General features: G+C 40.4%; 1 protein-coding gene across 4 annotated transcripts in view; it reads left to right on the top strand.

The window, feature by feature from the left end:
- CCDC88A (coiled-coil and HOOK domain protein 88A) overlaps nt 1-12,338 on the top strand; it is an 822,041-nt gene that overhangs the window by 354,635 nt on the left and 455,068 nt on the right. For all 4 annotated transcript variants that reach the window (XM_078649494.1, XM_078649496.1, XM_078649495.1 and 1 more), the window contains exon 8: nt 8,601-8,770. In XM_078649494.1, the coding sequence (XP_078505620.1) occupies nt 8,601-8,770 (170 nt within the window). The remainder of the gene's footprint in view (nt 1-8,600; nt 8,771-12,338) is intronic.

Raw genomic sequence — 12,338 nt, 5'->3', positions numbered from 1 at the left:
AGTAGAGAGCTGGCAGCCACATTTTGTGGGACGCAGAGCCTGGTGAGGGCTGTGCACAGCGAGGGTTAAAAATGAACTATATGATAACAAAACATATGAAATTTACTGAAAAAAAACTATTAATAACCGATGGTTGTGGCTCATGCACGGAAAGCCACTAAAATTTGTCAGTTATGATTATGAACACACGCAACACTCAACATACCTCACTACATATTTTTTCTACCTTTCATAGGAAAGCACAGAGTAAGAGTCGATTCAGCTTCTCCATATATAAGAGTGGGCTAAACTCTTGTGTGAAAACACCCCCACTATTTCCAAGTCCAACACAATTGCTTTCGAAAGACTTTGAGGGGCTGCGCCATAATGATTATAATTGCTTTAAGGTACCCTTGGCAGTACCCTTGCAAGCAATTTCTCCAGCAGGGAAGCCTTTGTGCAGTGCCTGAATGCGGGGTCACTTTGGCCCTTTAGCAGGTACGCGACCCACATGCCACCTCACCTGCCTGTGGAACTTGCTTTCATGCACTGTGAGGGACCAGCAGCTTAACTAACCTAATGCAATTACCATTAAGGTAATTATATTCCTCAGCCGCTAAGAGTGTTGGGCATTATAACAGTATTTGTTGATCCATGTATTCCTCATCGCATGGAGCAAGAAATATTTGTTCTACGTTTTCTCTCTACCTATTTAATGTGTACACGCTCCTCTAAATCGATTTACTGTCCATCCCTCATTTACTACCATAACGTATTCTTTCAAATATACTGATTTCATCGAAAAGGTATTTTCAATTTGTAACAACACATCTGGATACTTGCACTTTAGGTCCCCGCGTTTTCTGCCTCATTCTCAGACCCAGCTGTCATTTTTTACTGCTCGCAAACTTGGCTAATTTTCTATTATAGTTTTGCGACAGGAAATTGACAGTTATTCTGTCCTGCTCTTTGCTTTTTACTGCGAGGTAGCTCTTCACCTGGAGAGATGACACCCGCTCCCCTCCCTTAATCTTGTAATTGAGAACCCCAATTGATTGAGTGAATTTGAGTGTATTTTACTTAGATAAAAAAGCACTATTAACTTTGTTGGCTAGCAGTAATTTACGATTTACTTTTATAAATAGGTCAGACATACAAGTGAGTACCTAGTCGTTAGAGTCTTCACTTGGGTGGCTCACTTTTTCTTTTGCTTTATTTTTATTTCTCCTCTATATTTTAGAATAATGACATGTGCACCTCAATTATCATAGGCCCACGTGTACAAACATTAGGAGTGTTGATTTCCTAATTGCTATTCTCTCCGTATCAAAATTAGGAAATCGGTATCTCATGAATATTAATAAGGTAGGTTGCAGTTTGCGACCCATTAGGAATCCCAGCCTTCACAGGGCTGGTAGCCTTCTGAGGTCAGCAGACCTCCATGTCTGTCATTGCTTTTTAGGTTGGCGAGGCATGCTGTTTCGAGTATGGACTTGAAGCTCTGCCCACTCTCCACTCATATTTCTCATTGGCTTGTGTCATTGTAAATGCTGGCTTCTGATTCGTTTTTAGGCTTGTTAGTCTCTCCTTAGCACCACCATGTCTTCATTTGTAACCTCCATGAGGACTGGCCCTTTTACTTCTGTTGTTACACGGTATGTCTTATTTGGTCTGTAAGCACTATTTTCTTTGATGCATTTCTCCCTACTGCAAAAATGCAAGGATAATTTGTGATCACTTCTCTTGCTACTGTCTTTGTATATATATGTCCTTTCCGTTTTCTGACCAGGTGATTACCTTGAAAAACAATTATTAAGGTTGAATTGGTATTGAAATCACAACAGCCAGACTGGGTCCTTGTATATTTATGGATTATGCTGCGAATTATGAATTAAATCCAGCTTTTTGTGATTAGACCAGTGTTGTTTGTTGTTTTTTGTATACACACATACAACCTTATCGCTATTGCTTGTTTTGTGTGATCACTGGGGGCATTAAGCACACTTTCAATGTCCGTCTTATTTCATTGATATTGATTATGTATCCGACTCATGATGAAACATAATACTGCTTTCATTAAGGCTAGCTAATACTGCTGTTTCATAAACAGTTGCAGTCATTCCCTTGCTGCTAAACATATTGAATTTTTGGGCAATGATTGTGTGCCGTAACCAAGTTGTTACTTATATATTGAATGTAATACTAAATAAATTCCTAGTGAATCATTATCCCTATTAATCATAATTATCCTGGTTCCCGTTGGCATATGAGTTGCTCTTGTACCTTTTTAACAGTAGTAACTGTGGGCATTAGCTAATTAATTTGGTGTTCCCTGTCCCTGATGACTACCCAACATTACAGTAATCTCGGTTCTTGAAACTGCAGGCATCAATTCTTCAAGAACCACATGTCCAAGCACCGGGTTTCTTCACTCATATATGCATGTGTATACTAAAACGAGTTAAGATGCAAGGCTCTAACTTATACCAGTTACAATGTTTATTATTTGATACTTAACATTTCTAATAATAAGCGTCGTGTGAAATCAGTTGCTTGAAGTAATTAAGAAGGAAGTGACATTGAACGCTAATTGCGGTAAAGCAGGATGGAGGCTGGAGAGAGTAGTGGTTTTGCTGTTCCCCGATAGCCAAGAAGCACACGGTGGGAGTGGCAAGCTGACAGACTCCTTGGAATGTAGCTTGAAGAAGAGAGGAAAGTGGGTAAGCTCTATAGAAGTTATTCTAACTCCTTGTAGACAATTTCAAGATTGATAACTGTACAAAAGGAGAGGTTATAACTATGGATCATGCAATAGGATTAATTGAACCAGATGGGGGCAAAATCACAGAATGCGTCACATCTCTCACGGATCTTGCTGACCCAGAGCAAAACAGAGATGGTTTTCTGCAGGGAGTGGTCACCCAGGACCCACTACATGGCAACCCGGCAACAAACAGCAAAACAAACGGACCAGCAGAGGACCATTTAACAAAACTTCTCTCACCCACTAACTACTCAACCAACTTCCTAACACCTAAGAAAAGGGAGACAACAAGGCTCAGGAAAAATAAGAAAACCTAGCAAGACTATCAGGTTGGGTAACTGCCTTAAAGCTAGGTTCCAGAACCCACACCAAAGAGCCTGAACAGTAGAAACTCTTCCCAATTTTCTGCAAAGCTCAAATTAGCAACCTTCCAATGGAGAACAATGCTTCACATGTGCCAGGAATCCGGGCAACTGAGAATATGGTCATGACGAAAGGGAAAGTGCCCCAAATGACCATTAACAGCATTCAGTTAACTCAGCCTTTGTCTACCTCTTTGGACAAGTTATCCAACTGCTATGGGGAACTAAATAGCCCAAATAGTCCAAAGAGTCAATCAGATAGGGTTGATACTGGAATAACCCCCATGAACAACAACCATGATCGATCCTGCTCCAGTAACTTGAATTATCTTATTCTCGTTTTGAATAGGGATATCTTTCTGCGCCTCTCGCATCATATTCCAACTTTAAGTCACTAGCAGAGCAGACATTGTAAGAATTCAATTTGATGGGCTTCCTTCACTTTTATATGCTGAATCTGCAATTGTTACCTGGAGAGCTCCGCTATATGTAACCCAAGTACTTAGTAAAAAAGCCCCACATTTGCACAGTGGGATAGTGACCTAAGAGTTGTAGAGCCTGCAAATACCCTCACAAGCCTAGGCTTACTTCAGTTTCTTTGATAGTAGCAAGCTTAAGGCAGACTCTAAGCCACCACGCGGCCCTCAAATTGATCAGAGGCTGACATTCTCTGATACAGATTGCAGGCTTTCATGAAACACACCGACTGGCTACTCAAACATACTCTTTTGGTCGTCCATGGTGTGGTCTTTCAATTTACATAGCTACAAGCACAAATCTTGAGACGACAGCTGAGATGTAGTGCACATTTCTCCAAGAGATCACAATCAAGCGGTGCCACCTCCATAAAAGGGCGAAATCAATGTGTTAATGTAAATGTAAACATTCACGCCAATGGTAGAAGCACCATGGTGACAGCTTTCTGTGAGGCACTTACCGAACTAATCTGCAGATTTCTCTCACACAAGATACTGTTACTGGGAATTTTAATATACACAACCTGGAAAATTTGATGTGGACTTATCTAATAACGGATCCCACCAAGCAGGTAAGATAGCCAGCTGGCTGCACCTACATGGGAAACGTCCTTTAGGACGAAGCCAGAATCACTTTCTGCTTTCACAATGCCAGCAATAGAACAAATGTGTCGTTTGCAAGCATTTGTTCAGCATGCAAGTCGTTACCGTGACTTGCTTTAGAGGGGGTGGAATGGTGTTGAATTTAAAGTCCAACATAAACCCTACTGTTGCGCAGAATGGAGGTGGAATAGTAAATGATCCTATTCAAATGTCCAGCACCACTCCAAGGCATGTCGTTATATTCAGAACTTGCGTGCTGAATGAATGCCTACTAATGACGCATTCAAACTAATGACGGCGTGATGAAGGCATGCATGTTAAACGCATGCATGATTCAGTCCTACATCCCGCCTACATAACTAACCTCTCTGCAAGTATTACAAACTCTAGTACACCCCTACATACATTTAGGGATATTATTACCTTGGACTACTCCTTTGCAGGTACTTCTTTATTGGCCTCATGTAAAGCTTTCACGGTTGTGGAACACTCCGAAACTGACCACTTTCCAGCCGTAATACAATTGGATTTGGAGCAGCTTATCGGGAGCAAGTGAAACATTTTCAGTACTACCACAGGTGTGTTAATAAGAAGTTGAAAAGGAGACCAAAGTAGAGGGAGGTATGCCTGGACCGATTTACTAGCTGGAAAGCAAGATTGAAACACATAAACATCAACTTGGGCTATTTGTAATAGGACTGGGTCCTAATACCATACTTAGTAAATCGCAAATTAGGCAGAGAAGTAACCTTCGTCCACCAGCTATCAGGAAATTTAGGGCTAATAATGCGTTAGGGTACACTGCTGAACTAATGAAAAGCAAAACAGCCTTAAATGCTCCTGCCAGAAGACAGAACAAAAATAGAACGAACCAAGCTGCGCAACAGAAACTGAGTAAAATGTTAAAAGTTCATTGTATCCTGCTGTGGAATACAAAAGCGAAGTATGTGGAATCAGAATGGTTACATGTATATTCCCATTTAGCTCGCAAAAATCAGGACAATGTTTGGCCATACATTAACACTTAATAAATCTACCATCAGAGGGAATGGCGTACCAATGGGGAAATTGGTCAAACTCGTCCAGCTGCTTAATGGAGATGCTGACTCGTGGAACAGTCCCAACGGTTATGTGTGGCAGCACTCAGAAAATGAACACGAGAAATACTGCTTAGAGGTGTTCTACAGAGCAACTGTCCACAAGGCAATTAAGTCCATGCAAGCTTATGGGGTGCCCAGTCTAAATGGCTTACTGGGCTCATTGTTTAAAGCAGACACACATTTCGGCCTGACCTGCTTAACCCCTTGTATGCAGACTGCTTTCAATCTGCTGAGGTCCCACAATTTGGAAGGGGTCAGTCCTTCATCCAAAACTACAAAAAAGGAAGTAATTCCAACCCAGGCAATTATCATCTAATTGCTCTATTAGATGTCGAGGCTAGAGCCCATGCAAACATTTTATTACAAGAACTTGAAGCATGGGTGGCTAAAGCAAACCTAATGATGTTGTCAAAAAGAATTCAGTCAATATTCCTGATCTGTTGAAAACATTGTTGCTCAGTCATATCAGGCGTATTGTGCCTTCCTTGCTCTCGACTGCCCCTCTTCTTGCATTTCATGGACCAATCAGCTGACTTTGATGGAATCGACTGATATAAACTCTGGGCAAAACTGGCAGAGTGGGGAATCCCCTTCACCTTACTCAGAGCGATCATCTCACTTCATTTGGCCACCATTTGGTCGCGAAAGAAGTGCCAGGAGTAGCAGGGAGCAAGCTAGAGGTCGCAGCTGTGACCCCTGACTACCTCCAAATGACGTCCATGCTGGGTCTGTGTAAAAACGGGCACAGAGAACTCTCCCACTAATCAAATCCTGACTTCTTGGGGATTAAAACAAGTTGTGTCTTAACCCCTATGCTGTTCAGTCTTTATACTTTCGACATAGGTTGCACACTTTGTAAGGCAAATACTTTTCCACCCAAGGACGGTCTATATAGACCTCCCATGATCCAATATGACTTTTCTATTCTCTGTTACATGAAAATAGGTTTGCTGTGTGCCCTTATTGAGCTAAACAAGTATAATAGAGTAAGCTAGTGGCCAATGCAGAACAAATAAAGTGATGACCTTTGGCAGATATGGGAACAAGTCTAAGTTAAGATGGAGGCTGGGGCATTTAACCATCTCCCAAACACCCAAGTACCCACCATCTGGTTGTATTGTTCAGTGATACAGGCAAATCCAGCTTACACCCAAAACATATCACCAGGAAGGCCTTGCAGTCACATTTGCCTTATGTAAATTAAATACTCAACAATACTCACCATCGGCGGAGGCTATTATTTGAGTCACATGAGCCAAGCTACTTTCAAACCGCTCTTATGATCATCATGCCTATTCAGGGTATAATTCCTCCCTAGTGGTTAAACTAGTGTTATGCCAACAGAAGACTGTTCCCTCTTTTTTTACTTTTTTTTTTGTAACGGAGTTTTATATAGAGTGAATTCGACCCAAAGATATTGGGTATCAGAGCGCTTCACAGGAGCACCAGTTGCATTACATGAGGACACATTCATTTTTTTTAAGTGATTTGCCCAGGATCACAGGATGTTGTGCATCCTTGCCATGAATCAAACCCGGTTCCCCAGATTTGAGGTCGACGGCCCGCACCGTTGGGCCACATCCTCTCCCAATCTCTCCCCTTTACCAGAATAAACTTGACGCTCGCTGCTATTCGTAGAGCTTTGTTTGACTGGGCAGAAATTTGAATGCAAGACCTCCTTCCTCAAATATTTTCACCCATTTCAACAAGACAAACCAGATACTCTAAAAAAGGCCATTTAGGAGATCTTTACCAACCCGGTCAGTCCATGGTCTCAGTACCTAAGAAAGGTGAGTCAATTACTTAAACTTCAACATGGACACATTGGCGGTTCCTACAGTCTCCCACTCAGGCATAAAAATCATCTTGAAGAAACAGACGGCGTCCCTTTCAAGGAAGACTGACCGTGCCCCATTTCTCAAACCATAAGGAATAACGAAAATGCAATCCCATCTAAAGGCAATACTAAGTAAGGAGACGAGGATTTGTATTCTTTGAGCAAAACGCATGGTACTTCCCATCAATTATTTCTGCTCTGATTGGGCAATAACAGGCATTGGCCCTTGCAGATTCTGTGAATACAGAAGAGAGACCTTCCTTACTACATTTGCTCCTCTGCTGCTTCCTAGAGTTTGTAACAGCACAACATACTTTATTAAAACCATTGTTTTTAAAGAACAGGATCTTTACTTTTAAAGATGCCATTAAGCTGGCACGCTTTGGGAAGTGTATTAACATAATATCCACTGCCATTATGCTGCAAATGCTCTGAACATTTTAACTGCAGACATTGCTGCTCGGGTGTTATTGTGGTTTTGAGGACATACCCTGACCATTACTGTTTTGGGGTATGTCTTTTAAGAAAATTAATTCTCAGACCGACTAGCTATGCAGATACGCTACTTTTCTCCACTTGCCACTATTTTAAGCGTCCATTCAGTTCTAAGATGATTTTATATTGTTATGTACAACCACTCTGTGTTTCTTTTTTTATGTATATGTACCTAATTGCAATATAACTTGACATTCTTGTTTTATTCTGTATGCAATTGTACCAATTTTAAATAATTGACACAAATAAATTGAAACTCCTGAAGTAATGCTTGTAAATGAAATGAATATCTACATATGTTGGATATACGATAGAATAGATGTTTCATACAATCAAAGCATATGAGATGGTGTGAAAAAGCAGGTAATGTCAGTCTTGCTGTGGCTTATAAAACAATAAAATACATTAAAAAACCTTTAAAGTCACTTGAATTAAGGTTGAGCAAAATCGTACTTTGAGAACCATTAAATGTATCAATACATATAAAATAAATCAAACATTTTATCATTTTCAGTCTTATCCTTCCATTATAAGAAATAATCTAGCTTAAAGGGATTTTATACTGTAAACAAAAATATCCTAATTGTCGTAAGTATGATATTTTACTTAGCCTATGCTGTAATTAAATGCACAAATGAGTGTCCCACTTTTCAGAGTCTGCTTTGAACAATCATCATTAATTGTTGGTTATTTATATTCTCAAATGTCTAGCTTTCTTCACAGAACCTTAAGGCACCCCTAATTGAGAGTTCTTGTCCAAGTTTGTATTATTTTCGTTGTTCAGCTTTATAAACCAGCACCTTCACAAATCTCCCGTTAACCTTGAACGATATATGTATTTTTAACAGGTAATTTAATTGCAGAACTTGTCATTTTGCATGTGTACATTGTTGTTGCAAATTCTGAGATATTAAATAATGTGATATTAAAAGATATTCTTTAAGCAAAGTCAGAGGTTGAAGTTATTGATTTTTGTTTTCTTAGACAATTGTAGAACTTTCAGAAGAACGGGACTGCCTTCATTTTCCATCTCATACCTCAGCAGCACAATCTCCTTCTGGATCTCCGGGCATGAGACGCACAGAAAGCAGGCAGCACCTTTCAGTAGAATTAGCAGATGCTAAGGCAAAAATAAGAAGGCTCAGGCAAGAACTGTAAGTGCACTCTGAATAGAGATGAATTTGATTATGAAAACGAGATATGTAAAATAATCTGAGGTTCGTCATTGTACCCAAATGGTTTAGATAGCACTCCCCACAGGCAGCCCAGAAAAAAAGTTCTTCAAATTAGGCTGTCACTTTAATGGTTTTGTAAAACAATCCAGTGTGATCGTCCCCTCCATGGTCACTATCTTAAATTTGAATAGAAAGGGTGAAAAGGGTAATATGCAAATGAAATTAAGCAGTCTCAGAAAGCCTATCAGATGCCTACCATCTCGAAGCAATGAGGAATAGTACAGCCTGATAGGCCTACATAATAAGAGTTATAAATGCACCCTGCTCCTTTAAGGTTTTGAGTGGTTCTACTACTCATGATGACTTGTACGTTACTTACCTCATTGCCCCAAAAAGAATGGGAGTCGTGGGGAACATTGTTTTTAAGACCCGTCCATCCTAAACCATTGTTTCTTTGTGGGCACAATCTACCAGGTAACTCTGGAATAAAAACTTAAGTTATCATCTCAACATTTAGCAACCTCACTTCTCCTAAATGCTTACTTCTCTATCACCATGAAGTCACCACTCTTTAGACTGATATCTCATATTTGACATCAGTTCTTCGCCTAGAATTTCTACAGGAAGGTGCATGTAAATTACAGTTAGTGTGTATCATCCTTCACAGCTAAGGCTTCCTCATAAACATCAAGACTGTTCAGCTAGTCCATTGACAAGGACAATAGTTTATCATGGCTCTGACCCTTTCACAGGAGTACCCTTTTCTCAACCGGAGAGAGTGGGGGCAATTTCATGTCACTTTATCGGTGTGGTTGATCCTGTGGTTGATAAACCTCATTGTCTCTGGCATCCACGTAGTTTCTCTTGGCAGCCTGAAAATGAGATCTATGCAGCCTTCTAAAATAAGATTCATGTAATCTTCTCTGATCTTTCATTGGGACAGAGTTTGAGAGCTTGTAGTGGTGTCTGGAGGCAAAACTCTCAAAGGTCAAACCATTCAACCACTAGTCACGCAAATAGCAAAGCCAGTCATCTCTTCTCAATACGGCTTGGGAGCTTGGAGACAGAGTTTTTTCTAAAAGAGAAAAGCAACATTGAGCAAATGCCTTTTTTGTAACTTCTTTATATTGAATTTTAACATTGACATTACATTACCACAACAGCTCGACTGAACCCATCAGGTTACTACTGCATATTTACCACCACAACAAGGAGACCTCACAACCACAATAGTACTATACAAGAACTAACACAGCATAGCAAATAACTATTCTAAACAGAGCATAGTATGTCCTTAATCTCTCTCCCCTCTCAGGAGACCTGTTACTCGGATGGTCAGTCAATTTTGTATACCATGTCTGCCCAGTTGGCAAGATCCTCTAGACCTTTATCATCACGTCGTGATTCCTTCACTTGCTGTTCATCCCCCAAAGCTCATTCTAGCAAGTCTTTCTTCCATTGTGTCACCTCTGGGGCACAGAAGGACCACCAATGTATAGCAATTCTTCTTTTGGCCTGTGTTGTCCTCAATGCCCATATATTTGATCTCATTTTACAGCCTTTGTGTGCTAGCATTATACCAAATAGTCATTTTTTGGACTACTCCATCAGGCATATCCCTCTCACATTTCACCACATCACTCCAGAAACTTTCCGCCTTTGGACCCACACGTCATGTGCAGAAAATCATCCTCAGGCATACCACATCTACTTCCTAAAGGTGATCTCTATAGGTATAATAAAGCCCCTTCATTTGGTGTGAGGTATGTTTTATGTAAATGATAAACCTGTATCAGCTTGAAACCAGCATTAGTGTATGTATTTTTTACTTGTTTGCTTGCGTTCATCCAGTCAGATGTTGTCGGTTGTCCAGCGATCTCGGACCTTCTGTGTGTTACCCCCTCTATCAAGTAATGCAAACATATTAAGATAATTATTTCAAGTTCCCCCAAAAAGGGATATGAATCAATCAGTGTTCAGCAAGTAGGGTGTTTGTGGATCTATCTATTTGCAATGAAACTCAAACATCAACATTCCGTCTCCGCATCTCATCTGGGAGAAGGTGAGGATTTCCAATGTGCTCTTCTTGTATATTATTCTTCACACCTTTTGACAACTTTCCTTATTCACAGGACTGTTTACAATGTGAAGATTTCCAACAAATGTTAGATATTGTTATTAGCCTAACTCTATCCATGACAGATTTTGTTTGCTGCCCTCCAACTTCAACTTATTGGAACTTCCTTTGGTCCAACTTCTCCTTAACCAGCAACAGAGGGTTATTTTGAAGCCTACACCCCACAGTTGTTGAACTTGATAGCCTAGTTCCTGAAATATATTCTGTGGAGTATTGTCCCCAGATTGCTCTAACCCTAGCCCTTTTACTTAAATGCTGTCTTGACTTTTACAACAGATCTAGTTTACACTTGCAAACAATAACTTTCAGCTGTTGCTGACCATCTTGATAGTCCATATAATCAAAAGAGGGAGAGGGAAGTGGAGATTAATTTGGCATCCATAGCGTTATGATTATAATCGGAGTAGAATGAATCACATGTCTTACTTTTCCAGGGTCTTACGATCTTTGTTCTGGAGACCCTCATTCACACTAACTCAGGGTGGGGTATATGTTGATTGTCTGCTCTGTCTTTTAGTTAAATAGCATCATCATTGGGTCTTTACCACTTGATTTTTCAGTTCTCCAAGTGATCTACGTTCCTCCACCTGGAGGGAGACCGTCAGATTTCAAGACAGGTGTGATTAAAAAGTGAACAGTGTCAAAATAGGCGAGTTTAAAATTACCACTGTTCCCTTGTTTGGTCTTTTATTTGACAGGGAAGGGGAAATGTTACAAAATGCTGTAGGTGGTGCTCAAGTGAATGTGTTAATGATCCACCTTACCTGATGTTAGGTTGTGACAGGTCGACATGGTTCAGCCAAAACTGGTCGGTGGGCCTTCTTCAAGGGCACGGAGGGCTGCAAAAATCCTCACCGTTTTTTGTTAAGGCTGTGAGATGCTTGGCTTTAACTACTTTAAGTAGTATTTTGTTGGAGAGAATTTGGCTGTGGGAGCACCAGCCTGAAAAGGTTGAATTGAGTTTTGTCTAACCAGCTTGCCATTGTCACAGGAAATGCCTCACAACTTCTTGCTAAAGAGTGGAGGGGTTTGGTTTTAACTACTTTAAGTAGTGCTTGAAGGGAGGGTCCTGATAGGACTGTTGGCGATTTGCAAAAGCAAATGCTAAGGGGGTGGCCTTTGGTTTAAGGCCAGACAGGTGATGTGTGTAACCTCCCCGCGTATGTACCCACACACTACAATATTTATAGGAGAAGTCTTTTTTACCTCTTTACTGTCTAAAAACGATATCTCCATTACATAAATAATAATGTTGCTTTTCTCAAGGTTGATGATAGATTTATTGATTTGCAGTAATTATTAAGGGCCTCCAATTAGTGTTATACACCTATCCTTTTTTAGTCAAGTAGCACTATGTCAACCTCGTACTGTTGGACAAGAATGTGGATTTCCCCTAACTTTGGGGGTAAG

This window comes from Lissotriton helveticus, chromosome 6 (genome assembly GCF_964261635.1).
Source record: "Lissotriton helveticus chromosome 6, aLisHel1.1, whole genome shotgun sequence".
In the NCBI taxonomy this organism is placed as follows: Eukaryota; Metazoa; Chordata; class Amphibia; order Caudata; family Salamandridae; genus Lissotriton; species Lissotriton helveticus.
The sequence above is the reverse complement of the archived record's forward strand: the minus strand, read 5'-3'. Positions and strand labels throughout refer to the sequence as shown.